The sequence below is a fragment of the Sceloporus occidentalis genome, unplaced genomic scaffold (genome assembly GCF_023333645.1).
Source record: "Sceloporus occidentalis isolate IW3139 unplaced genomic scaffold, rSceOcc1.0.p SCAF_4, whole genome shotgun sequence".
NCBI lineage: Eukaryota > Metazoa > Chordata > Lepidosauria > Squamata > Phrynosomatidae > Sceloporus > Sceloporus occidentalis.
This window is the reverse complement of record NW_028316984.1, coordinates 133888317-133914911: the sequence shown is the minus strand read 5'-3', so window position 1 is coordinate 133914911 and position 26595 is coordinate 133888317. Positions and strand designations below refer to the sequence as shown.

Genomic DNA, 26595 nt, shown 5'->3' with positions numbered 1-26595 from the left:
AGCCACAGATGTTGGTGAAACGTCAGGAAGAAACTCTTCTAGAACATGGCCACATAGCCCCCAAAAACCCACAAAAACCTACAAATTAAAAGCATCTGTTGGGGTTTACTCTAAAAAAACAAAACAAATTCTGATGCTGTTAGACTGAAGCTCCCATCAGCTCTAACTGGCTTACCTAAATGATGGATCTTGGAAATGGCAATCCAGTAACATCTGGATGACCACACATTATCCACTACTGCAGTTGCATTCGTGCTAGAGATGGGTTCAAGTATCTACAGGCATATATATTCTCATAAGGAGTGTGGCATCAATTATTTGTCCCTGTGTACCAGGGATGGGAATTTTGCACCTCTCTAGATGTTGTTGAATGTCACCTCCCAGCAGTAGCCAGTAGGAGTGCTGAAAGTTGCAGTCCATCAATATCAAGAGGGACATACAAGTCTCCCTTCCCCTGCTCTGTACTTTGGCCCATCTTATGACCTCTTCACTGATCACAGTCAAATGTAACTGGTCTGGACAGAACTTTATCAGTTATCATTTTAACATTACAGACTGGGCTTGAAATACTGGCATCTTGTTCATAACATATGCAAGCATAAGTCCAACTTACGTTTTTCACTGGTCAATGGTTTTTCAAGGAATTACCCCAGCCATCAAGCATTTTCCTGCTGCACCAGTCATTTAGAGGTTGGTGGACAGTTGGAAGTGTTGAAGTGTGTGGCTATGTCCTCATAGCCAGTAATACATTGATGTAGGCATCCTGCAGGAGATCCTGTAAATTGTTTTTTTTTTTTTTTTTTGGAGGTCCCAAAGAATGACTTTGTCATTGTGCATCTGGCTTTAGGCACTGAGCCAAATTCTCCAGCACATAGATTTCATCCTGCTCTCCAACATCTACTAAATGCCTGTGGAAAAAGGATCCTGAAGAAGGAAGGTGGTTTCTGCAAGAGGGGAGACATGGCATAGTTCTGCCTGGGTGGAATCTCCCAATGCAGGATTTGAGCCATGGTCTTTGCCAGTGATTCTCAAACGTTGGTTCTCCAGTTGTTTTGAGCTTCAACTCCCAGAGGCCCTAGCCAGCTTGCCCAGATGTCAGGAATTCTGGGAGCCAAAACATGTGGAGGACCAAAATTTGGGGACCAGTGGTCTACATTCATGGATGTTTCCTAGGACTTTTTCACATGATGACCTAAGTGCACCCACCCCAAAAGTGATTAAAGTGCTGGCATCCCAGAAAAGCAAGTCCATTTGCAAATGGTTATCATACACAAGTACAAGAATTTACATCTACATTAAAGAGGGCCCAATTCACATTTTAACATCAAATGGGGGAGGACAAATCCCCATTGCCACCTTGCAAATTACCCTTTCTGCACATGCGCATGCTCCAGCTGTAATTTCCACAAGGCTGAGAGAGTGTGACTGTTTACCGGGAAAGGGAGGCAGGTGACATGGCAGTAGTGGGTCATTGCCCTATGCTGCTCTGGGTGACCGAGACCACATCAGAGGGCCAGTGGGGTTTGGTGAGGTCCACCTGCAGGGTCCTCTGGTGCAGCATCTCCCTTGGCGGGGACCCCTTGGTGGTGTGGATGCCCTGAGAGGCCTTGGAGGCGGCCGGGCGGAGAGAGGGGGACGAGAGGAAGTGAGTGAGTGGCTGAGGTCGGGGCCTGAGCCGCAGGGAAGGAAAGGAAAGCCATGGAGGTTCTGCCCCATTGGCTGCTCGGCTGGAGTAGCTGGAGCTGCTGAGGGTGTGGAACCACAAGGGTGGTGGTGGAGGAGGCAGCGGTATTGGTGGCTGGTAGGCTCTTGCTGCACTGGGGAGATCTGTGAAGGGCTAGTGATGGTACTGCCGGAGGGAGGAGAAGAAGAAAGAGGAGGAGGGGGAGGATCATGGGATTATGGGAATCAAAGGGATTCCATGGGTGATCTACAAATACATTCCACACCAAAACAAATGCAAATTTAACGTAAATTCACTTTGCAGCAGGGTTTGTAAATTCAGTATTTAGCATATTTACCCATTTTGGGGATGACTCTCCATTGTGTTCTAATCGGCACTGGATTCCATTCAATATGGTATGATAGGTTCATGCCAAAGAATGTTAACCCCATGAATGACTCTTGATTGCATTCAATGTTCATGTGATGATCTCATTCGAAATAACATTAAACCCCATGATTGCTTCCTCATTGCCCCTGGGATAACCTTCCAATTTCCCCTTTGTAAAAAACTCTCTAGTGGTATCCTTTCCCTCCAACCCATTCATTCCTTGCATATGTCATGCTAGAATTTCAAGAGTTCTCTGGAATTCAAAAACTAGATAACTGCTTCATAATTTTTATTTTGTTCTAATAGGAGGTATTATGTTACTGCTCTCATTTTAGTGATGAACTCTCCCAGAACCTCTGTCTCCAGCCTCTTGCTAACCACAGTAAAATCTTGGGAAATGACCCATTTGCTTTTCTTCAGTCCAGTGGGAAGTAATGGGACTGGCTCCCTGCTGAGCTGCCAATAGACTGTGGGAGCTCATGTCATACCTAAAGAATTGGTTTGTGGTGAGGAATGAGACCATTTTTCCACCATCCTGTCTGGAAGGGCTAAACCTGTCAATGAGTTGATGAGCTGCTGCAACACTGAAATTTCTTGCCAAGCCATCCCTAATTATAATCCATATATTATTGGCTGTCCCTTATATTCAGCTCAGCAATTGTCTGCTCTCTCTCTCTGTGTGTGTATGAGTGAGAGAGTGAGAGAGTGAGAGAAAGAAAGAGAGAAAGAAAGAAAGAAAGAAAGAAAAGTGTGAACATGAGCAGCTTGGCACACAAGCTGTGCCTGCATAAACAACACAAAAAGCTTGAGAAGTCTGCTATATACAAAGGGGCCATTCAGACTACCTTTTACCCTTGTTCAGAAACCGGTTTAAAAGTGGGAAGTCCATATTGGCCCTGATTCTTTAACAATTGAATTCAAGGTTTGCACACCCATTGAGGGGCAAATGCCCCTTGGCTTGGGTCTTTTGAAAGTGGAGTTTTACATGTATCTTTTGAGAAAAACTGGGTCCCGGCAAATGTGAATTTGGCCCCGGTCCTGTTTGGGCCAAGTTCGGGGGAGGGATTAGGTCAGAAGGAGGGCAGAGGGCGGAACATGCCTCCCCTTCATCGGGGCTGAGGAGGAGGAGGAGGAGGAGGAGGAGGGAGCAGGAGGAGGGAGCAGGAGGAAGGGTGCCATGAAGGGCAGAATCTGGGAGGAGGAGGAAGGAGCAGGATGAAGAGTCAGGTTCAGGGGAGGGATTAGGTCAGAGGACAGCTTTCTCTCTCTCTTTTGGGGGGGATTTTTATTTTTGACAGACTATGTAAATAGTTCTACAGGTTGATACATATATATATTGATAGAATGTTTCTGCTTGTGCTACATTTCCCTTTCTGCTTGCTGCCAGCACGGCACCTCACTTTGCAAGAGGCTTTTTTAAAAATTATTTTTGTGTGTAATATGCGAATGCTACAATGTGAATATTACAAATGTTTCCCTTTCAATTTGGCAAACTGATACAATATGTGAATGCCTTGTTACATATGTAAAGACATTCTGGGGTTGAAGTCAGAGGGATTCGGAGGTAGCATTGGGCTGGAAGAGAAGGGGAGGCTAGAGGCTGACATGTGGAAACCCTTGACTTTGGGGGAGTTACACTCAGCTTCAGGGGAAAGGCAATGGCAAATCTCCTCAGAACCAATCTTGCCAAGAAAACCCCAGGATGGAGTCATTTTAGCGTTGCCATAATCTGTAATGACCCAAATACACACAACACAACACACACACACACACACACACACACACACCCCTGGAGGTTTTAAAATTTGACAAGTTGAGAGAATATACGCACACTGCCAACAGTTTTTTTTTTTAAAAAAAGGAGGGAGGAAAGCACCCATTCTGTTGGCCACTGGCTGTAAGATACGTCATCTTTGATGAAAGCGGAAGTGAATTTGATTGACAATAGAGGAGGTTCCATTTTAAACCACTCTCACAAATGTGAACTTCAGAGGGGTAAATTGCCCCAATCGTGGTAAAGGATAGTACAAACTTCTTTCTGGGCAGATCCGATGTGGGGGGACCCGGATCTGCCCAGTTCTATCCAGGGCAAATGGGCGAGTGGGAATCTCATAACAATTGCATTGCTTCTCTGTGGCTTCTGTTTGCTCTTCAGTGTATGTCAGACTGGCAAAGTATTTTCTCACAAGATTGGCATGAAATACTGTCTTGACTAAGACATCATACCAAGGTTTGGACTTGAACTCCCGGAAACCAGGGTTCAAATCCCCACTCAGCCATGATAACAATGGGTGACCTTGGGCAACTCACATTCTCTTAGCCTGAGAGGAAGGCAATGACTAACTTCCTCTTAGAAAATATTGCCAAGAAAACCCTACTTTATGGTTGTCATAAGAGTCAACTTGAAGATACATAACAACAAATAATAACAACAAAAACCTGGATGGTCATGTGTCTGGAGCGCTTTGATTGTATGTTCCTGCATGGCAGCGGGTTGCACTTTATGGCCCTTGCGGTCTTTTACAGCTTTATAATTCTATAACTTCACTTTGATGTCTCGGCACTGTGATGCCTATGATTGCTTCTAAATAGTGGACTTCTAGTGCTAACAGTAAAAAAAGACAGTGGACATCTCACTTCTCAGTGAATGTTTGTGGCAGAAGAAAATACAAAGGGTTATACATTGGGGGTTTTGTTCCAGGATCCCCTCATGGATACCAAAATCTGTGGATGCTCAAGTCCCATTAAATACAATGGCATAGCTAAATAATAATAAATAAAATAAAATTTTTATTTATATACCGCCCTTCCTCAGATCAGGGCGGTTTACAACATTTTAAAAACATTACATTAAAATGGTGTCCCTTATATAAAATGGAAAATTGAGGTTATTTGGAATTTATACTTTTTAAAAAATATTTTCAAGTAGTTGATGCTTAAATCTGTGGATAAAAAAATCCATGGATAAAGATGGCCAACTGTACAAGACACAGCAGTGGTAAAGTACGAGGTACAAATGCAGGCAACACCACCTGGATCTCCTTGTGAAATTCAGGAAATGTGGCATGATGACTGCATAATAAAGGTTTAATTTAGAGCTAAATTTGAGATGTTCCCTGTGAGCAGACCTCCATTACTAGATTGGGACAAAATTTTTAGAGGCAGAGAATATGTAGGTATTGAGAGTAATTATTTCTGAATCAAATTACCGTACGTGATGATGTGGGTCTTTGCTATCTTCTGCAGATTTTGAGGAACTCCTCTCAACTGCAAGGCATATTGTTATGTTTACTTTAGCCATCACTAACAATGCTATTAGTCTCTTCTTTGAAGGGCTCCAATGTGGCAAGGGGGGGAAATGCACTTTCCTTATGAAGCAGCAACACTGGGAAATTGTCTGGGGCTTAGAAAGCACATGTTTTTATATTTTTAATGGAGAAGTGAAGGAGCATTCATGAAAGAGTGGTGGGATCTTGGGAAATGGAGTCTGGCCCTGATGGAAAAGAAGAGCTGTAGGGCTATGACTAGGATTGCAGAGGAAAAAGCTCTTGTTTCTTCGAAGGAAACAACCCAGGACAAATCCAATCAAAAATCCACTGAAGAATGATACCTTTATTGGCCAACCAAAACTCACAACATGCATGTTGCAAGCTTTTGAAGCTTCACTGGCTTCTTCATCAGGCAAGGCGTTTCAAATCAAACAGGAGAAAAAAAGTGAAGACGTTAGTCATAGGCCTGCATTTTGCTGTTTCTGTTCTTGTTGTTATAGAGGGACATATTTTGTAGGCTGGCCCCTCCTTCCTCTGGCCTTGTTGCAACTGGGAAATTTTAAAAGTCCAGGAAATTTAACATCCATTTGCATCACAACAAAGGCACTTCCTTTGCAGTCCAATATGTCTCCATCCCAGGTAACCTGGGATGTAACCCAGGAAAAAGTTCCTGTAAAACTGAACTGAGAACAATATTGTGGAGACACAGATGCAATGACATGCACTTGGTTTCCTCATGCCACTGTCTTAGTAGATGCATGGCCATGTTTTCTGTTCTGTATGTAAAGTGCCTTGGCCTTTGTCTGTTCTCCTGGTTGGGAAGAAAATGGTAGGTCTGATCATTAGGACTCTTGGGGATATTGTCAGGCATTTGTGGCAAGTTTCCCCAGGTTAATTAAGATGCTGGCAGGGAACATTTCTAGGAATGTCCTTGTGCTTTTGATTTTCTTGGCTTGTTGTCTCTCTCCCTCTATCACTTACTCACCACCTCTCCTCAGTTTCTCTGCAAACCTCAGGTTTGGCAAAGTTTCATACCCTCCTAGAGGCTGTGGGAAGCTTTAGAAACACAACACCATTTTTGAAGAAATATATCATTTTCCCTAGAGAGTTGTAACTATAGTCCTGTGAGAACAAAGAAGTCTGGCTAGAATTCACCTCCACTACCAATAATTTGACCATGGAACGAATAGAAATCTTGATGGTTTCTTGGAAATGTCTGCTGATGAAACAGTAAGAACTGTTTCATGCTATATACAGCAGCATTGTTTTGGTGTGGTTCCTTCTGCTGAACATATTAAGTGGGAATGGGACACATGGTCACCCAGCACATGTCAGATATACATACACACACTTTTCTTTCACCACTTACCTGTTTCTTGAAGAAAACATACAATGTAGCTGCAACAAAATGCAAAGTGGTTCTAAGGGCTTCCTTAGAAGAAACATGGTAAGATGAAAAGGTAGTGTTTTAGGTAGTAAAAATATGGAGAAGAACCCCTTTCCCCAACATCCCCAGCTCTTGGAACACAACGGGTGGGGATTTATACTGAATGACCTGTGATGGTGTACAGTTCTGCTGCCTCCTTTTTCCAGGCTTTAGTTTTTAAGAGGGAGCTCTCCAAGTAGCATCACAGTTCTTTCTCAGCATAAATGTTTGTATGGGGGTATTTCAGAATTTCTATCTTCTTACTAAGAATAAAACTGACAGACAGAGGAAATGAGATATTCACAAATATGTGACCCAGCAAGCTAAATTAGGACCAAAATTACAAGCAGACCTTGGCCTTAACTTTCAAACCACATATCCTTTCAGGAGATATGACCAGGCAGTTTATGGACAGGGTGGAGTGGATGCCAAATAGTTCTTTTGAGGAGCTCCAAACTAAACACTGCTGATTAAAAATTCCTAGCTATATTATGAACAAGTAAATCTATTACAAATGAAAGGGAAAGTCTGATTCATATGTTCAAGCTTGCTCTTGGGAGCCTGCAACCCCTTGCCAGAATAAAATTGATGTTAAAGCCTTCAGAGAGTCTCTGCCCTATACTTCAGGCACAAAGCTGATCACCTCAGTTAAGTGGGGAATAGTCTTCCCTGCATGTTACACAGCAGCTGCAGTCTAAAGTACATTTACTTGGAAGTAAATCCTTGCTAAAATAAACATGCCTTACTTGAGAGTAAAGACTGTTAGGATTATTCTATGTAGAATTCAAGCACTAGTCACAAGTAAGGGGAAGGGTTGCTGCCAAGTTATGCAAAAATTGGAATTCAAGAATGAGGATTTTGATGTTAGGAAAGTTTGGAGGAGGGGGCTTTTGCCTGCTTGTCATATTGCCAGTTTTAAATTGACCAAAGACCACATCCAAGAATGTGTATTCTCTCCTCTCACACACACTCATTTAGGTAATACCATCTTAATACCACTACATATGCCAAGGAATACCAAGGAAGGTACCCTTTAATGAAATGAGAATGGAGGGCAGATGGTTTACTCCTGTAACCTCCTGCAAGTGTTTTTTCTGGTAGCATTCCAAACAAGTTGCTGGTGCCAGATCAAATAGGAAGGAGAGATGTATGTATGAAGGGATACACAATTTTACATGTAGTGTTACTTGCATCTGAAAAGGGTCTCCACTCATGGACAAAATTCAGTTCTTCAAATCCATTTCATTACGCCTTGTTGGAAGGCTTTTATATTAGAGAAGATTGTCTTGGGTGAAGTGCACTCTATAATAGTTTAGTTATTATAAAGGTGCAAAACTGGCAAGATTACTCTTCCAGGAATGTTTGTAGACACTGGGATATCACACTATCTATGCTTTTTCTAACACAATTTGTCGGCATTTGTTGCAAAATCTGGGAATCTGCCAGGTACCTCATACTCATATGAATGTGTGGGAGCAGATCAACAGTCTATTTCCTTTTGCATTTTGTTCATACACTGGCCAATCAGTTGTCCATGGAAAGTCTACAAGTAGGACATGAATGCAACAGCATCTTCCTATTCATATTTCCCAGTGACTGATATTCAGAGGCACAGTGCCTCTGTTACTGGAAATATGCCTGACTTGACTAGTAGCCACTGATAGTCCCATCCTCTATGAATTTGCTCATCCCTTTTTAAAGCTGATCCAGGCTGTCAGCCATCACTTCTTGGGGCAGCAAATTCCATAATTTTAACTATGCATTGTGTGAAAAAGTTACTTCTTTTATCTGTCCTGAATCTACCACCATTCCATTTCAGTGGATGATCTCTAATTCTAGGATTAGGAGGGGTTTCCTGTTTCCTATACTTTCTCAACACTAGGCATAATTTTGGCTTGTTCCCCTTTGCTTTTTTGTGTGCCTTCAAGTCATTTCAGACTTATGGTAACCCTAAGGTGAACCTATCAAGGGGTTTTCTGGGGCTGAATGTGTGTGACTCACCCAAGGTCATCCAGTGAATTTCCATGGCCAAGTGGGGAATTGAACTCTGAACTCAGTTGCAGTCCCATGCTCAGTCCATTACAGCATGCTGGCTCTCTTCACCTCACCCTTTTTAAGCTAAAAAAATCCAATATTTTAACCTTCCTCTTAGTAGAGTTGTTCCAGTCTCTTCTGGTTGTTCTATTTTGTCATGGACTTCACCTTTTTCATCTCTTTGGCATACTTTTTTTAAGGTATGGGGACAAGAGCTGTTCACAATATTCAAATATACTGTAGTTGCACCCACAAATTTGTCTAGGACTGGTATGACACACAGTGGACCCTTGATACCTGCTGGGGTTTGGTTCCAGGATATCAAAATCCGTGGATACTCAAGTCACATTATATACAATGGGTAGTAAAATTCTGTACCTTACACAAAATGGCAAAATCAAGGTTAGCTTTTTGTATTTTTTTTTTTTTGGGGGGGGGGATATTTTCAAATTGTGAATGATTGAATCCGTGGATGCAGAGTCCATGACTACCGAAGGCCAGATGTAGAGTTTTACTCTGGATTTTTAAAGTATGTTCAGCATGTAGTTCCCCAGCTACCTTGAACAACAGATGCACCCTGAGTCAACATTTTCACCATACCCAATGTTCTTTTTCTAGTCTGTTATTGCAAGCTCAAATTCCATTACCATATGTGTGTGTGTGTGTGTGTGTGTGTGTGTGTGTGTGCGCGCATGTTTATTATTTTTTGCCTTGGTAGATATTTTAGTTTCTTACATTTGCTAATTTCATACCCATTAAGGAGAGTTGCCTTTGTAATTCCTTGCATTCAATTCCTGGTCTAAGTACTTTAAATTCTGTCACCAATAAGTTTGGCCACCTTACTACTTACCCATTAACCTGAGCTCCCTTATCAACAAATTAAAAAGCACTCATACTGACAGTGTCTACAAAGGCAACATTTGGGTTTAACAGTACCACTAAAAAGAAACTCCCCAATAAATTGAATTCTAACAGTTTATGAATCCAATCATATGATAAGTTCTTGTACAAACACAGAGCAGAAGCTGGATTTACTTGATGCACAGACAATCTTTTTCTGTTATGAACACCATCTTCACAGAGAGAAAGAGAAAGAGGAAGTAAAATGTCCATCTGTATATTTTAATGGCCAAATCCAACAAAACATTTAAACTGTTCAAGAAGAAAGCCAATGGAAGCACAAGCTCCCAACACAGTTACAAAAAATAAATTCAATCAAAAAGTCCTAATGGTTTGAATCTAGGGGAGAGGAAATAGGTATTGCACGGGACATTCACCCTCAAACATACTCCTCCCTCTTGGAGTAAAACAAGCCAAGGTTTGAATTGCACAGCAACTCAGCTTAGGACACACATGCGTGCACAAACACACATACATAGGAAGTGAGGGTAAACAGTGTGCTTTTGAACTACCTGTACAAAGTTTAAGACAACATATAAAAGAAGGGAAGAGACAGCAGGCTCATGGGGTATAAATGCTTCCAGGAAGCTGGTTTATACATCCAGCTAGAGAAGAGCAATTTTGTACAAATTAAAAAGACCAAAACAGGAGACCTACCACAGCAGTTTGGGCCCCACAAACAAGGCTGGACAACTTGTGACCTAAACATTGTTAGCCTGCCACTCCCATCAACCCTCAACAATGTAGAAAGGGATTTGTGTAGCTGGTGTAATAAGGATGTTAACAGTTCGACAATACCTGAAGGGTTACAAGTTTCCCATCCTTGGTCTAAGATTTCAGCACATGCTCTTCCAAATGATTTGTAGTGCCCACCAGGTTGAGAAGCTGCCTTTACTGGTCATGGCAGCTTTCTAAAAACAGAAACCTGTTGATTCAGTCTGCAAGGTGATGTGAACTTGCACCAGCCTTTCACTGCTTGAAGAGTTTTGTATGTTTTTTCTTCACTTTTGGAGAGAAAATTTGCTTTCCTCTCTCCCATGACCTGCAAACATAGTTATGCTTCTTTTGTGGTCTTCATTACATGATGTAACATGCAATGTACACATGGAGGAGGACAAAGCTAGATGGGAAGAGTAAAATCCCAAATGGTCATATGGATATGTACTGGATCTTGGCTTCTCAAAACCTCAACAAATTGTGAGAGTGTTAGGTACAAAAAGTAAAGTCATTCTCAAAGAAAGACAAACTTCCAGGAAGATTCTAATAATTCCCTAATGAATAATGGGATCTGGCTGGATAAAATGCATTACCTTCAGACCCTAATCTTGATGAGTGTTAGAAAACCAGGACAAGTCTCTGCAGCTCATCCCTGCAAATTCTTTCATCTACGACAAACAAACAATTATTAGTCTTTTGTGCAGACTATATTTCCCCATCTGCTTGTCCAGGACTCTCCTGGCAAATACTCCTTTGACAGACCCCCCCTCCCCCCCCAAATACTCTCTTCTTCTTTGCACTCTGGTATTGACCGCATTCCACAGAAAGGCAATCATTTTCCAATTGTTTGAGAATAATTTGCAGACTGAAGCTCAAGTGTTCTTGCCTCAAATTGTCCACTGTCAGTCTGATCTTTCTAAGCAGAGCTCTTAGCCTCTTAACCTTCTGGTAAAATTGTAAGCCAACAAACTACAGGTCTGCTGGGCCCCCATATAGTGATGACCTAACTCCATTTGGAGCCAACACCAGGGCAGTTGGTTACCTGCTCAACATCTTTTGAGGATAACTGAAACCGGCTTTACAGCCACTTGATATCCAAATGCAACTGATTCAGAGTACCTCAGAGTAAACAGCCTTCCTTGTTGAGAACATGACTCCCATTACATGTGCCTGGCCATGTCAGGCACAGGTTCCTCTAACAGTAGGGTTTTTGTTTTTAGCATAATAGAGGAAAAAAGAAAAGGGACAAAGAGCTAAAGCTGAGAGACCATGGTAAGAAAAGAGTTTAGGATAAAATGAACGACTACTTGGATAACCAGCATAGTATAAAGGATAAGCAATCTGAGTTATAATAATCCAGGTGGAAAATGTATGAGGTTGAATATATGTAAATATAGACTGTATTTAGGACTAAACTGCAAAGTTCGTTCCTCTTGAGGCAAGGAATTAGGAGGCTATGGAGAAACATTTCTCTCTTACTGCTAGCATTGGCAGCTTACTGGTCCCTGGATAAATGGAAATAGTGTATGCCATTAATACTGATTGACGAGTCAATTCCCTTTTCTGAGTGTATGAAATAGTCAGTCCTGTTACCCTAAAACTTAAAAGGAATGGCCTAGCAAGAGCCCTTCTTTACTAGCTGAGATAAGAGGTGGTAGCGTATTGAGGGTGAGATTTGAAACCACACCATCTGAGCAAACACTGTGCCACTTAAATACATCTTGTATACATTCACAACAGGCTATTTGCTAAATCAGTGTGTGTGAAAGGAAGAGGAAAAGCAGTATATGAGAATGGAGGGAGAGGGGAATTTGGGAAGAAGGAAAGATGGGGAAGAGGCACTTTGCTTGAAATGTCTAGTGCAGCAGGCTCAAAAGTCAGCTTGGAACAGCTTGCTCTAAAGAGGGCGTGATGTTCCCTGGACATACCAGGCACTGTCATCCTGTTACATAAGCACCCCTCACAGTATGGGGCACACAGCATGGAGTCAAAAGGAATGAACGAAAGGGAAAAGCAGAGGATATGCTATTCTGAAAAGTATGCTAGAATGGCCTATGACCTGCTTTGTGTTCTTGCAATGCTTGCCCATGTGACTGTCATTCGATGTTTGTGTGAGTCCCTCAATACAATGATCTGTAGGTAACAGAGGCAGGGTTGTAGTATATCACCATTACACCCATTCCTATGTTCTGCTATGTCCCAAGAATTGTGCTAGTATTCTTCCAGTAACAGAGCATACCAGGACAATTGATACTGCTACTGGTGAAAGTGCTGAGAAAGGCAGCACCCACTGCTAGGAACCAGGTGAAGTGAGACTGAGCAGCAGAAGACCTGAAACAGCTCCAGAAGTGGTTGAAAGAGAATAAACAATTCTTTCCTTGTGCTTTGATGGGAGCAACCGTGACCCTCAACAGGACCTGGAAGAAGGTAGGAAGCCAATATTAGGTGGCAAGAGTCCATCCCTGGAATGTGGTGGTGGGAACAAATGGAATCATAACTGTTCAACATCCATTATACTAATAAATAACAGTGTGGAGGCTTAGCCCAAACCAGGCTTTTGATCCTCTCCATGTTGGATATTCAAGGAAAGTCTGGCCAGGCTCTTGTGCCACTCTGCTCCTGCTCCCCTAGATAGGGATAAGGCACACTGCTGAGTGTTACACAGCTGTCTCCTGATCCTCTCTTTGGATCATCTGGTAGTGCTGTCGATTTTCGAGGTAGGCAGCCAGGTCAGGGTCATTTGCCTTCTCAGCTCTGTGCTTAGCCGTGTCTCCCTGTAGAAAGGGGAAACAAAATACTTATTTATTTGTCTCTAACATCCTTCCTTTCTCCCAATAATAGGACACAATATGGTCAACAATTTAATTAAAAAACAGATACATCTGGACTGGGATTGGACTAGATGGCCCTTGTAGTCTCTTCCAACTCTATGATTCTATGAGAACACAGTAAGGGATTTTATTGCATATTTAGTTACAGAAATTATCAGATTAAGAGCAGTAGCTGACTGTAAAATAAATTTAAAACAAATCAGGGGACAGCTTCCTCTCCCTGCCCCCATTAAAGCCCCCAACTTTAGCTGATAGTTGCCAAAACGTACCAAAATAAAACAAGTCTTTGTCTCCCAGCAGAAAGACAACAAAGAGGGGGGCATTATAGCTTTCATGGGAAGAGTGTTCCATAAACTGGGAGCAGCCATCAAGAAGGCCATCTCTCATGTCCTCAACAAATGTGTCTGTGATAATGGTGAAAACATGAAAAGGGCTCCTCACAAAGACCTTAAAATCCAGAAACCCATAAGGGGAAAATACAGTCCTTCAGATAGTCTTGGTCCTTCAGAAAGATCCAAGTAACTGATGACAAGAGCCCACATTTTTCTGGCTACAGTGAGGACTTCATCTCCTCTTCCTTTTCAGTGTAACCACTGCATCAGCTCTGCTATGATTTGTTACATATGTGATTTTGGCCTGAATATTAGCCATCATAAGATTTGGGTGTGAGTTTGAAAAGTAAATTAAAAATGTATATGGAGTACTTTGTGATGCCAATTCCATTTCCTTAGATGCCCGTAGATTATGGAGGTGTCTAAGAAATGGAAGATATTGCTTTTATGTCCAATATAATTTCCAAGGGCAAAGATATGTTGTGGTTGTCACTTTTGGGTGTCCTTTAAATCCCACTTTCTCTCATGAACACACCAAAAGTGAGCAATAACAGTGGGTTGAAGCTGTGAAAAATGAGACGTGAGAGACAGAGGAGCATACAAAATCTTTCTGCCTTTTGTGTGTGCCTTCAAGTTGCCTGTCAAGGTATGGCAAGGGATGCCTACCGTGTTTATGCCATTGCCTTCCTTGGAAATATAGTTTGTATCCTCTGGTATTCCTTGGTAGTCCCTCATACAAGTACAAACCAGGACTGGCCTAGCTTCTAAGATCAGGTGCCTCTATGGAATCTGAACCCCTCTTTAAACAACCCTGCTGATTTCTGCAATCCTTACATTAACATTCTCAAAGACTGCTTGGCAATGAATTGGTAGTAAAGAGACCAAAGGAGAGCCAGTGTGGTGTAGTGGTTTGAGCACTGGACTAATAGAACTCTGGAAACCAGAGTTCGAATCCCTGCTCAGCCATGAAACCCACTGAGTGACCCTGGGCAAGTCACACTCTCTCAGCCTCAGATAATGGCAATAGCAACACCCCTTTGAAGAAACTTGCCAAGAAAAACCTGTGATAGGTTCGCCTTAGGGTCAACCTAAGTTGGAAACAACTTGATGGCACACAACACCATCAGCAGCAACAACAAAGAGACCAGATACCTACATTCTACCAGACTTTAGAATTATTCAAATTCTCACATCAGCCTTGTGTCCAATATGCAAATACAGCAATAATGATTTTATATCTGCTTAAAATCCTAGCCATCCTTTGTGTTATTTTCTATAGATAGCAGTGGGGGTGGGGGGAGAGATAGGATCCTGCAGATGTGGACATCCCTTGTATTTGGGCAGAGGAGGAAGAGAGGGCCTCTCTAGGCAGAAGAGATGCATAGTTAAAGGGAAGCACAGCTTAGCTTGGAACGTCTATGCGCACTCACATAGCTATGAGCAGAAAGAGGCTCCCTATAAGTATCTGTGATTAGGATCTATGGAGCCAAGTGCTGCCTCAAGGGTGAGGGAGGAGGGGCAAGACAGGAAGCCAGAAAAGCATGCTGGGAAGGAGTGCCTAGGGATTTCTGGGAGATTAGCAGCTGACAGCTAGATAAATCCTCAAGGACCTGTTTGCATGTGTTCCTGCCCTCCTCCACAATTTACTAGTCAGTGGGAAAATAAAGGCCAGTGTGTGTACATGTGCATGCATATGCGTGCACAACCACCCCCCTCCACATATGATTGTGCAAATAGGAAAAGGTGAGAGCTTTGCTCAGTTGTGCAATAAAAGCTTGCCATAAAAGCTTATTCTCCTAGTCTGCAGCAGCCAGGATAATGTAAGCAAAAGGAATAGGGGGGCGATTAGGTGTGCCCTGGGGAGTGCCCTGAAATACCATCCCTCCACCCTTCCACCCCCACAGCCTTGCTAGCGCTCCTGATCCCCAAGGAGTCTCACATTTCATGAACGTATTGCAGCCATCTGGACTCCGTCCACTAATGAACTCCTGCACTCCATAAAAAGCAAATCTGTTAACAGCTTTCAGCCATGTCTCTCCCTTCCCCCTCAATTCCACACAAAACTCTCCTTCTCCCTTATTAACTAACCCCCACCTTCTCCTGTACTCCACCAGGGCTGAACAAACTCACTAAGAGAGAGGCCAAGGAAAACTGGCTCTCTGCCGTCTCCATTGAAAGCTGGAGAGGACAACCCTCTCACACTGGTCCTCACATCCCAGCAGGGAGAAGGCAGCAGTCATAGCAAGGAAGAAGGAAGGGACCCAAGCCCCCAAGGACAATTGCCAGCAATACTTCACTGGAAGAGCACAACAGGTCAGACATTCAGGGACTCTGTTGTTACAGACATGCAGCTGTAGAAACAAGGAGATGTTCCACTGCTGACCCCTCTCCAGCTTCAGGCATACAAAGGCAGAAACAAAGGGCATGCAATTAATGCATGAACCCACAAAAAGTACAATGTACAGGTTCAAATTCATAAAAGGAGCACGCACACACACACACACACACACTTCACCAGTGCACAGAACCTCATCAACATCACCAGTGGCTTCAACACCCTTTTTCTCTGGCACCAAGGATAGCTACAGAGCACTTGCCTCCTTCAATCTACATCTGGATCAGAACTCTATACAAGCTCCCCTCATTGTGGGAATTGTAATCTGATGTGCCTGTGCCACACGTAAAGCATGAAGTGAACTGTGTTTCCGTCATGCTACAAAGCCATGCTTGTATGTCCCCCAGCTTATTCTGCTCCCATACATATAAATTAGCCAGCAAATTGTGTTTGAATCATGTTACAAGCCCTACTAATTTTTTAAAACAGGTTGAATCTTCCTCAAGTTATTCTGTTTGCACAAGCAAAAACAAACCATGTTACACAGCATGAGCATCAGCACCACACCATGTGATGTGGTGAAGTTTTTGACACACTAGTACCGATCTTTAGTGTGGAACATAATGCAATCTAGTTACAAATACAGGAGACCATATTAAGACTCAATAACACAACCATCTGTCCCACCTTGTAAACTGGGAATCTAGGGCTGCTTTCATACAGCAAGCTAGTTTCTTATTGCCATTGGCAAAAAGATAACAATGAACAGAGAATAATCCATTCTTTGTAGTTTGCAAGCTGTCCATATTCATAATCCTCAATCCTCTTCTCACCTGGGTCATTTTCTAGTTCCAGGGTTACTCACTCCATATGCAGCTATATCTAGTTTTGCTTTGGTCTTGTCACAGCATCAGAGGCATTGGTAACAGGGTTAGGGGAGCAAAGGAGCAGCCAAGAATTGGCTATAAAACCTGTCCAGGCAGTTGGCAAAGGATTTTATTACTTGTCTGAAATGCTCCAATGCTTTTATTGCTCCATTAGCTTCAGCATTGGTCAGGTGAAATCACTCGCCCCAGCGGGTCTTTGGCAACATGACATGATGCATCCTCATTTGATAATCCTACAGCTCAGCTTCAGGTCACAACAAACAGCAGGCAGCACGGCTGGGTTATTCCCATTTCAACTGGATGTAGAATGCATATTTCTTTCTCCACTGCGCTGACTAGGATCTAGGAACCTTATTATAAAAGTATAACCTCAAATTCTCCTCCAAACCTCTACTGGTACACAAACCTAATTGCATTGCAACCACCATATGCCAAAATGCTGTAACATTCTGATAGTAAAGGGAACACCATTCACATAAGGTGACAGGAGACCATTCTACTGAGTACAGTGCTACCTCACGTTACGAAATTAATTCGTTCCGCGGCGCCGTTCGTAACCCGATACATTTCGCAACCCGAAAAGGCGCTGGAAAGCCGCTGGAAAGCCGCTAGCCGCGCTTCCGATTTGAATTTCGCGCCGAAACGCGCCGAAATTAATTTCGTAACCCGAAAAATCTTTCGTTACCCGGAACAGTTTTTTTAAATCTAACTTTTTCGTACCCCGGAAATTTCGTAACGCGGTCAATTCGTATCCCGGGGTACCACTGTACTAATTTTGATGTTTTCCCCTGAGTAGTATAGCATACAAAACACATGAAAGTCTGCAGTTAGGAGGGAAAAGTCTTTACTGAGACTGCCCTTGCAGTGACTTTGGAGAGTGGGGATGAGGGGAAATGAGACAGTCTGGCTGCTGGAAAAAACAAACAAACAAACAAACAAACAAACAAACAAACAAACAAACAGTAACAGCAGCAGCAGCAGCATGAGGTACATTTAACGCATTGAAAAGCTCTTGGGTCAAATGCTACAGATGACTCCAGAAGACCTACACACAGTTTTTTTGTTTCTCATTTTACAGGTAAGTGTCCTAACTTAACATCTGCAAGTTTTTTCCTGACTCTTCCATTGTATAAAAAATTCAAGCCATGTTTCCTTACTCTGATTCCCCCTCCCCCCCCCAAAAAAGATTAGACTGCAACAATTTGGTTTGCAAATTATGGTGAATTTTTTCATATTCAAGTTTTCCCAGTCGGGGGGAGGCTTCCTATGCAAGAAATCTAACAGTGGTCAATTGGGGTCAAACTTTTCTCTAATACTTTATGTATGGATTATTGTTGATATAGGGGTTGTCTGTCTTGAATTTAGAAATAGGCTTAGGAGTCAAACTCCAGTTTGGAAAGATCCTAGAAAGCCACAGTCCATCAGTGGGTGGGATATATGTCAACGTAGCAATAAGCCATAGTCCAATAGTTTCCTGGACTACACATCAGAGTGAAATTTCATGCAGCATGTTCCCAGGTTATAGATCTAAGCTTAATTCCACAAAACAGTTTCCTAGGCTGCAAATTAGAACTCAGTTCCATTAAACAGTTCCCCAAATTGCAGACCAAAGTTCATGTCCATGGAAAAGCAAGCTGTAAATCAGAGGTCAGTTCCATGGAACAACCTCCTGAGTTGCAAAACCAAAGCTCAGTTCCATGAAACAGCTTCCTTGTCTGCCTCATATTCTGAGTACCGAGGAAATAACAGTAGAAGAATCTTTTTATTGGATTAAGAATCTCCACATGCTGTTGCTGCTTGGGACTGAAGGTTCCTCATTCCTGCTAGAAGAACTAAGAAACACTATCTGCTGACTCCTAAATGGCTATTCTCAGCATTCCCTTTCTACAAACAAGGCTCTTACCTGCAGGTCAGTTTTCATCAGTGACGCCCCAGCTTCTACAATGTAATGGCAGATGGTGCGCTGGCGAAGGGCTGCAGCCAGGTGCAAACTGGTCTCACCACTAGAAATAAGATTACAAAGAAGGACCACAGTGAACACCTTATGAAACATCTTCTTGAAAAGATATATGAAACTCCTGCAGGGGCCTGGAACCACTTCACAGCACAGACATTAATGTATACATTCATGGGTTCAATATGTCAGAAAAGTATGCATATAACTGAAAAAAGGCTGAGTGGAAAGACTTTCCTCTGATATCCCAAGCAAAGCCATTATCTTTCATTATCTTCCTCTCTTGGGGAAGAAAACAGAAACTTGGACTACTGAGGTGAGGAAGACAAACAGGAACATTGAGCTAGAAGAAGATTTTGGAACTGTACAGATGGGCAGAAAGGGGTGGTGAGACACCACCCCTTTCTGCCCCGGATCATTGCCATGGTAACCACACGTTGTAGCAATGATCCTGCTGCTACAGAGGCGCCAGAAGCATATAAGGCACATCATCATAGTAAGCCCCATGTACATGTTGGCGGACCAAGAGGACTTGGGAGCGTGTGAACGCTTCACCCTACTGAGCCCTAATTTTGGCCCCAGGCCAGCGCAAAGTGCTAGTCTGTACTGGGCCTTTTAAATTTTTACATCAGTGTCTCTATCATTCCCCTCCTAGTGCCATCCAGCATAATACAAAGAACTACAGGATGGTGACCTTCCTTAGGAGTGTAACTGTGGCTAGGAATATGTGGTATTCAGTTTACCCTGTAAGGCAGGGGTAGGCAACCTTTTTGAGCCGGGGGCCGGGTTACTGTCCCTCAGACAACTGGGGGGCCAAAGCCAAAAAATAAATAATTAAATAATTAAATAAATAAATAAACCGGGACAAATGTAGGACAAAATTTTCAAATGGTGGACACTATTTTTTAAAAAAGTGGAGGACACGCAAAAAATTTTGCTGATTTTTTAAAAAATGATAATATAAATGCATGTTTCTGAGGCTTCTATAGACAACTGCCCCCCTTGCCCCTGCGCGTGAGAGGCCAAAGGCCCCGGCGGCAATCTGCAGCAGGACCGGGCCGCAGGTTGCCTACCCCTGCTGTAAGGAGATGTGCTTATGAGGCACACACTTCATTTCCACAAATCCTGTTTCATATGGACTAGATGGCTGCAAAGCTATGGGTGAGCAGCACCTGGCCCACGTGATCTTTGGTCAATTATTGAGCCCCTGGACCTATCTGGATTCCTGGGATGGGGAGGGATTAGCTCAAAAATGGAAAATTATAGCTCTCGGTGCACCCAGGAGCAATTATTTTATTTATTTATTTATTTTCATATATACACCACCTTTCTCCCAGAATGGGACCCAATTCTCCATTAAAGCATGGAACACGGTCCTACTTTAGCACAGGTGTAAACCACATATATTCTGCACTGAGCCTGACAGGACTATACTTCCATCCATGTCCCCTCTGGCATTTTTTTAACCTCAAAAGGCCTCCCCTCCTTGTGTCTGCCAAGGTCATGGTTTTACCATCTTTTGAGGCAGACCCAGCTTATTTTAAGTGACCTGGACTCACTTCTGGTTCTGAACTCACTTCTGGTTTGGTAAAATAAAGGCCCGAGCTTAAAAAAGGTTTGGTGTGGTTGCAAAATCTGATGAAACTGACTACCCTGTGGCTCTTAGAGGATGGGGGCTCTTTAGCAAATAAAACAAAACAAAAGCAAAAAACAGTACACATTTTCTCAAGATCAAAAAATGAATTTCTGATCTCTTCTGGCTTTGAAAAAAATCATTTAATTTCATTAAACATGACTGCCAGCAAAGGGAGGAGAACACATACAGAACAGTGATGGAGAGAAGAAGCTGGCCTTCTGCCTACTTCAGGACACTTATGCTCATAATAAATAATACCATACAGAATGAAACTTACGTCTCTTCTTCAGCTATGTCCAAAATCTCTGCAGGAGCTGGAAACAGAAAGTCAAATGTGGAGTAGTAAGATGAAACCGCATGACATGGGCCATGCCACTTCTTATACATTCTACTACAGATGGAAAGCATAGTGTCATCCCTATACCTCCTGCATACTCACTATAGAAGAGTTCTGCATTTTCTAGGAGTATCAAACACTTCTATGAAATTTAACCCTATGGCTCTTTTTCTGTGACAAGAAACATTCAATGGCCTGATACAGACAGGCCAAAATAAAGCTGCTTCGGGTAACTTTGGAGGTATGCTGTTTCAATGATGCATACGTACTAAGAGTCTGGAAGCTGTGCCCAAGCTGTGCTTTAGTCCTTAAGACTGGATCGTGGCTTTGACGCAGCTTCTGGACTCTTAGTATGCATCCATAATTGAAACAGCGTACCTCCAAAGTGCCCTGAAGCAGCTTTATTTTGGCCTGTTTGTATGGGGCCAATATTTCCTTTGCTATAAATTATGTAGCACCCTGTTTTTATATTCACCCCACCTCAACTGCTGCCAACTTTCTGGTCTCAGAGGAATAAAAATATCTTTTTATTTTATTTTATTTTTTTATTTATAACTATTCAGGGAAGGGAGAACCTAGGGTAGAGATGTGGGAACCCAGGCTACCTATGGTAGGGTGGCCACTGAACTGGTGGTTGAAGGATTCTGGGCGTTATGAGTAAAAACAAATATTACCCAAACTTTTGGTATGACCCCCTTTACAATATGTACAAAGATTCGCATGGCATGGCATAGGAGAAGACTGCTACTGGTTAGCAAGAATGAAACTCAGCAGGCAGAAAAATGATGTGTATGAGAGGTTGTCTGTGTTAGCTCTTCTGAGTACAACCCATCTAAGAAGAAAATAAGGACTCTAATACCACCACCTCCCCCACCCTGCTAGTTGGAAGTTTATTTGCGTGCATGAGTGCTCAAGCATGCAGAAACTAGGGTCATCCATGTGGTAAAGTATTTTCTACATAGCTTAGTCCCCCCCCCCCCCCATTTAACTAGTGATAGCAAGGCAAAGCACAATCAATCCCATTTTACAGACAGAAGATTCAAGCTGAAGTAGTATCAATTTTGTTCAAGTCTATGCAGCATTTTCAGAGTCCACTGTGTTAATTCTTCCTTAACATTTGCTTGATGAACTTCGTGAATGTTTAATTTAAATCCTTCATTGGCTCCTCATTAGGTCATCGTTGTCCCACAAATCCAACATAATAGGAAAGAACTCTGTACCTTTTTTAAATTAAAACTTACCATTTTCAATTATGTATTTGACAATCTCCTTGTTACCAGATTTGACTGCATGATGCAGGACAGTTTGGCCTGTGTGATCACGCACCATCAAGTCCTTTCCAGCCTGGTGCAGTTCTTTGAACTACAACATGATAGGAAAGCTTGAGCTATAATGCAGACTTCTAGAGGATGATATTAACAATGTGTTTACAGAAATGTTTATAGAAATGTTAAAAACAAAGCCAGAACAAGAGCAGTCCAATAAAGAAACCAATCAATTACCAACCACTCAGAATGTTGTATCAAGCAGAAACAGTTAACAATGTTTTTTCCAGAAAAGAAACATTTCAATATCCCCACATAGAGAAGACAATGATGTCAGGCACAACTCACCTCCTCCACAAAGGGAATTCCAACCACAGAACCAGACTTCTAAAATGTCTGATCCCTCTTATCGGCAGAAACATTTTCTCATCATATGGGGATATGGAAATAGCCCAGTTCCATAAACAAAGAGAGATGCAGAGATAGCACTACATAACTGCACACTAACCAATTTGTAAGGAGTGTGATTGCATTACCAAATGAAAAGTCATTGAAATCCTTCCTTGGTTATTTGGTCCTATAAATGTACCCAATGGGATTAAAACAGGCACACCACCATTAAACAAGGCATTATTAAAGAAATCTAATGGTTGTCTCTTTCTCTCTTGCAACAATCATTGCCAAAGCTATTGCTTAAACTAGGGGTAGGAAACTATTTGCATTCCAGGTACTGTTGAAATGCTGTTTTCATCATGACATGACTGACTACTGTTGATAAGAATTGGAGCTCACCAGCAAGCTCCCCTGCCCTGTCTTAAACAAAACATTCAAAAAATAAATTTCCTTGACATATTAAATTATCTTGAGCAGGAAACAGAAGACACCTCCACACGTTTCTAGTTGTGTGTGTGGGGATCACTATTACCATATACTGTATAGATCATGAGATTGCCATGCTTCTGATTTCATCATGATAAGTAACCCTATGCCAATACCATTCATAACTGTAATGCATATGGATGTGGGATGGGTGCATGGTAAAATGCAGATTCTATAAGTAAGAGTATTCTAAACAGTACTGACCTATAAAAAATCCAAACAAGGAAAAAAAATCCTTTACAACTCATCTAGATAGCCTGACTGGAGAACTAAGCAGAGTCCTGGTGAAGCTGCCAGGGTGTCCTTGCACTCCCTTATTACGACGTAGTGAACTTGCTAGGAATCTATTGGAGGGTAATACCTGAAAGAAAGCCTCAACTACTGGGGGTGCAGTGTGTATGTGTCATCCTATGGTGAACACTAAAAAGCAGGCTAAGCCAGCTGGCACCACCAAGAGGTCGTAGAAGGAAAGCCAGTTAACAGCACCGTATACAACTCTAAGGGAAGGGAAAGAAGTGACAACACTGTGGCAAAGGTAATTGCATCCTCCCCAGTTTTGCAGCTAGTGTTTTTAACATGCAGTAGCTGTTACCTTTTGGAAATTGTTATTCTTGGCAGCATCTATCAAAGCATCATCTGCAAGGAAGAGAGACAGGTCAGGGTTACAAAATCAAGCAGGAGATAGGGAGAAAGTGTGGTGGGAGAATAGCGTGGACAGAGGCTAAAAGGACAGCAACTGGGCCATTAACTATTAGCTAAAAAGAGGATAGGGATTAGATAATAAACACAGGTGAGCACTCATAATCTAGAGACCTCTAGGAAGAGTCCCTGTGAATTTATTTCCCCAATAATGTGTTGAGAGCACTTTTACCTATAAATGCACTTTTTCCTGCTGTAGAACATTCTCTAGCATGGTTCTCCTTACGTTCTAAGGATCAAAACTAAGAGGTACTTTTAATCCACAATATACACTATCCCTGTCCATTTTTTCTTATTCAAATGTAAATGCATAGGAGTTGATTTAGATTGGAACCCAAGTGCACAGGAGTTCAGAGTATTAATCTTTGGTCCCAATCCAGAATCCTTCTCCCAACACACAATTTACATTAAAAAAATAATTTGCTCTGATGCAAATGGTAGAAATGGGATTTCACATGCAGATCAGGAACACATAAAGGGAAAATTTTAAAGCCCATGCTGGAGTCCTGTTCTAGAACAGTCCCCCATATTTACTTTTCAGCAAGAATTCCTCACCCTCATCCCAGATACAGTGGTACTATGTATTAAAGGTAAAAGTACTTTAGCCCTTGGCATCCGGATTTTTCTAGATTGCAGCTCACATTTTGTATGTCCAGAGTCTGGGAGGATGAAGACTGAGAATGGAACATACTAATTCAAAACATTTTTAAAATTCTTAGTGTGATGACAGCATGATTAATATTATTCCAGCATTTGCTGAACATGTAGTGGCTCTATTTTGCTGTTTGGATTCTTGTATTATTGACAAACTGTATTATGGGCATCGGGACTATATGTATACTTACTGCACATACTGTTGTCATTGCATGCTTTCAAGTTGTTTCCTACTTATGATGACCTTAAGGCAAACCTATCATGGGGTTTTTTTGGCAAGTTTCTTAGCGGGAGGTCTGCCATTGCCATCCTCTGAGGCTGAGAGAGTGTGACTTGCCCAAGCTCACCCAGTGGGTTTACATGGCTGAGCCAATACTCAAACCACTACACAATGCTAGGTTTCATGCTTATACTACACTCATATAATGGGTATTATTTTGGTGGAATTTCAGGTTGTTAAGTATTATCCTTATCCTTTTGTTTCTAAGTTTTTGTTGATGAGCTGTTGCAATGGGGGCCTGGAAAGGATGAAAAACTGCTTAAGGAAGTTCACAGCTTTATAAGACTAACTGAGGAAAGCTGTAGGGAATTAAAGAAACAAACCCCAAAAGAAAACTAGAAGGGCAATAAGAAGGGAATCAAAAGAGAAGGTAAGAGGGGAAAGTTCAAGCAGAAATGAGAACTCTGGCAGGATCATTTCAAACCAGAGCTTTTTTTTTTTTAAAATCTTCTTTGGATTACAACTTCAAAAATTTCCAGGCCTTCATGGCCAGTGGTTGTCCTGAAGATTCCAGAATCTGCAGTCTACAACTTCTCTAAGCTCTGTTTCTAAGACACAGGGCAATGAATGGTCAACATGAAGAGGTAAAGCAGAAAGGGTGAGCAGAGGAGGCATAAAGCAGGTGTCCCCATGGAAACAGTAGTTGGGGATGCCTCTTGTCAGTGACTCACTCACACTTCCAGGAATTCAGCTCTGTTCAAGCTCCAGAAAACACTTCCCATTTGTTCAACTAAGGGAGGCCCCTGACCTTGTGCGCATACCTTTGGGAAACTTCACTGGTGCCTGGCAGAGTCTAGCTCTGCTCCCTATCCATGCACCCTACAGGTGGGAGATTAACCCTTCACCGCTATGGTATTTCCTGCCAGGTTTTATAAATGAGCTGAAGAAGACACCATGTTAAGCCAATGGCTGTCATATCTCACCCAGCTAGTAATTTCTGCAGCTGCTCCCCGGAAGGAATTGTCTGATTGGTGCATTTACAGGCACTCTGTTCTTCCAATAAGGGGGTGGGAAACCTTTGGACCACAGATGTTTTGGACTACAATTTTTGTAACCCTTTACAATTTTTGTAATCCTTTATCAGTGGCTCTGCTGGGTTGAGCCAATGGAAGTTGTTGGCCAAAACATGGATGTATGTGGTGTGTGAGATTTCCCATCTCTGTGACTTCACAGCATGGAGAAAGGCACAAAGCTACAATGCTCCTTCATGCCAGTACATTGTGCAGCTCTCCAGTCTGCCTTGTTCCTTCTCCCCGGAGCCTCTGCAGCTGAAATACATCCAGATGTAATCCGCTCAAGGCTAAATGTCAATTCCATCTCAAACCGTACTAAAACTCTCCTTTTTTCAAGCCTGGTCTGATTCCAGTGTACGTTTTTGAGGCCGCATGGTCATAAGCAGTAGTAATGCAAACACAAGTGTGATAGGCCTACTTTCCATTTATCTGCAGATTAAATTGTGCTTTACTATAAATACTGACTGATGTTTTCTACCTCCAAGGATAATATCAGCAAATTTTGATGTCAGTTCTCTGAATCATCCAGTGAGAACCCCAAATACCCTGTGGGCTTGAAAATGTAAAATTATCTGGGCTGCATTACAAAAATGGCCACTATATCCCCAAAAGTTAGTCTGTCCAGCGGATAGCAATTGTTATGACCAACTCAACCCATCTGGATCTATTCCAGCAGTAATTAAATTATAACATAGCACATTTAACTTTCTTCAGGCATTACATAAATGTCCCCAGATTAATGTAAAGATGTATATGTCAGGTTGCCTGTCTTAAATCTGCACACCCACACATGAAGATGCATCATGCAATAGAAAAACAAACAAACAAACAAACAAGTTCTTAGATTTTACAGACCATAAAATGGCATTACATTGAGGAACTGAAGGACATAAAAACGAAACATAAACAAAAACAGAGAACTAGTTAATAACCATGACCTGAACAGGAGTTAGAGAAATTACATTGGAAGCTCATTCTGTGAGTTACAAGCCTCACCTTTGAGTGAATGGCTGCTTCCCATTTCTGACCTGGAAAAACAAAATAAATAGAGATTCAAAGCTAAGAGATTAGGTCCTTGTCCAACTATCTCTCTC

The 26595-nt window shown here is 42.2% G+C and overlaps 1 protein-coding gene across 4 annotated transcripts in view; it reads right to left on the bottom strand.

The window, feature by feature from the left end:
- Positions 1-9883: 9883 nt before the first annotated feature.
- The window catches only part of LOC149314640 (diacylglycerol kinase zeta-like), a 134146-nt gene continuing 117434 nt past the window's right edge, over positions 9884-26595 (bottom strand). For all 4 annotated transcript variants that reach the window (XM_089521533.1, XM_089521534.1, XM_089521531.1 and 1 more), the window contains 6 exons: positions 26498-26529; positions 23448-23491; positions 21953-22073; positions 20652-20688; positions 18688-18787; positions 9884-13173 (listed from right to left, as the gene is read on the bottom strand). In XM_089521533.1, coding sequence (XP_089377659.1) covers positions 13057-13173; positions 18688-18787; positions 20652-20688; positions 21953-22073; positions 23448-23491; positions 26498-26529 — 451 coding nt within the window. In that variant the 3' untranslated portion in view covers positions 9884-13056. The remainder of the gene's footprint in view (positions 13174-18687; positions 18788-20651; positions 20689-21952; positions 22074-23447; positions 23492-26497; positions 26530-26595) is intronic.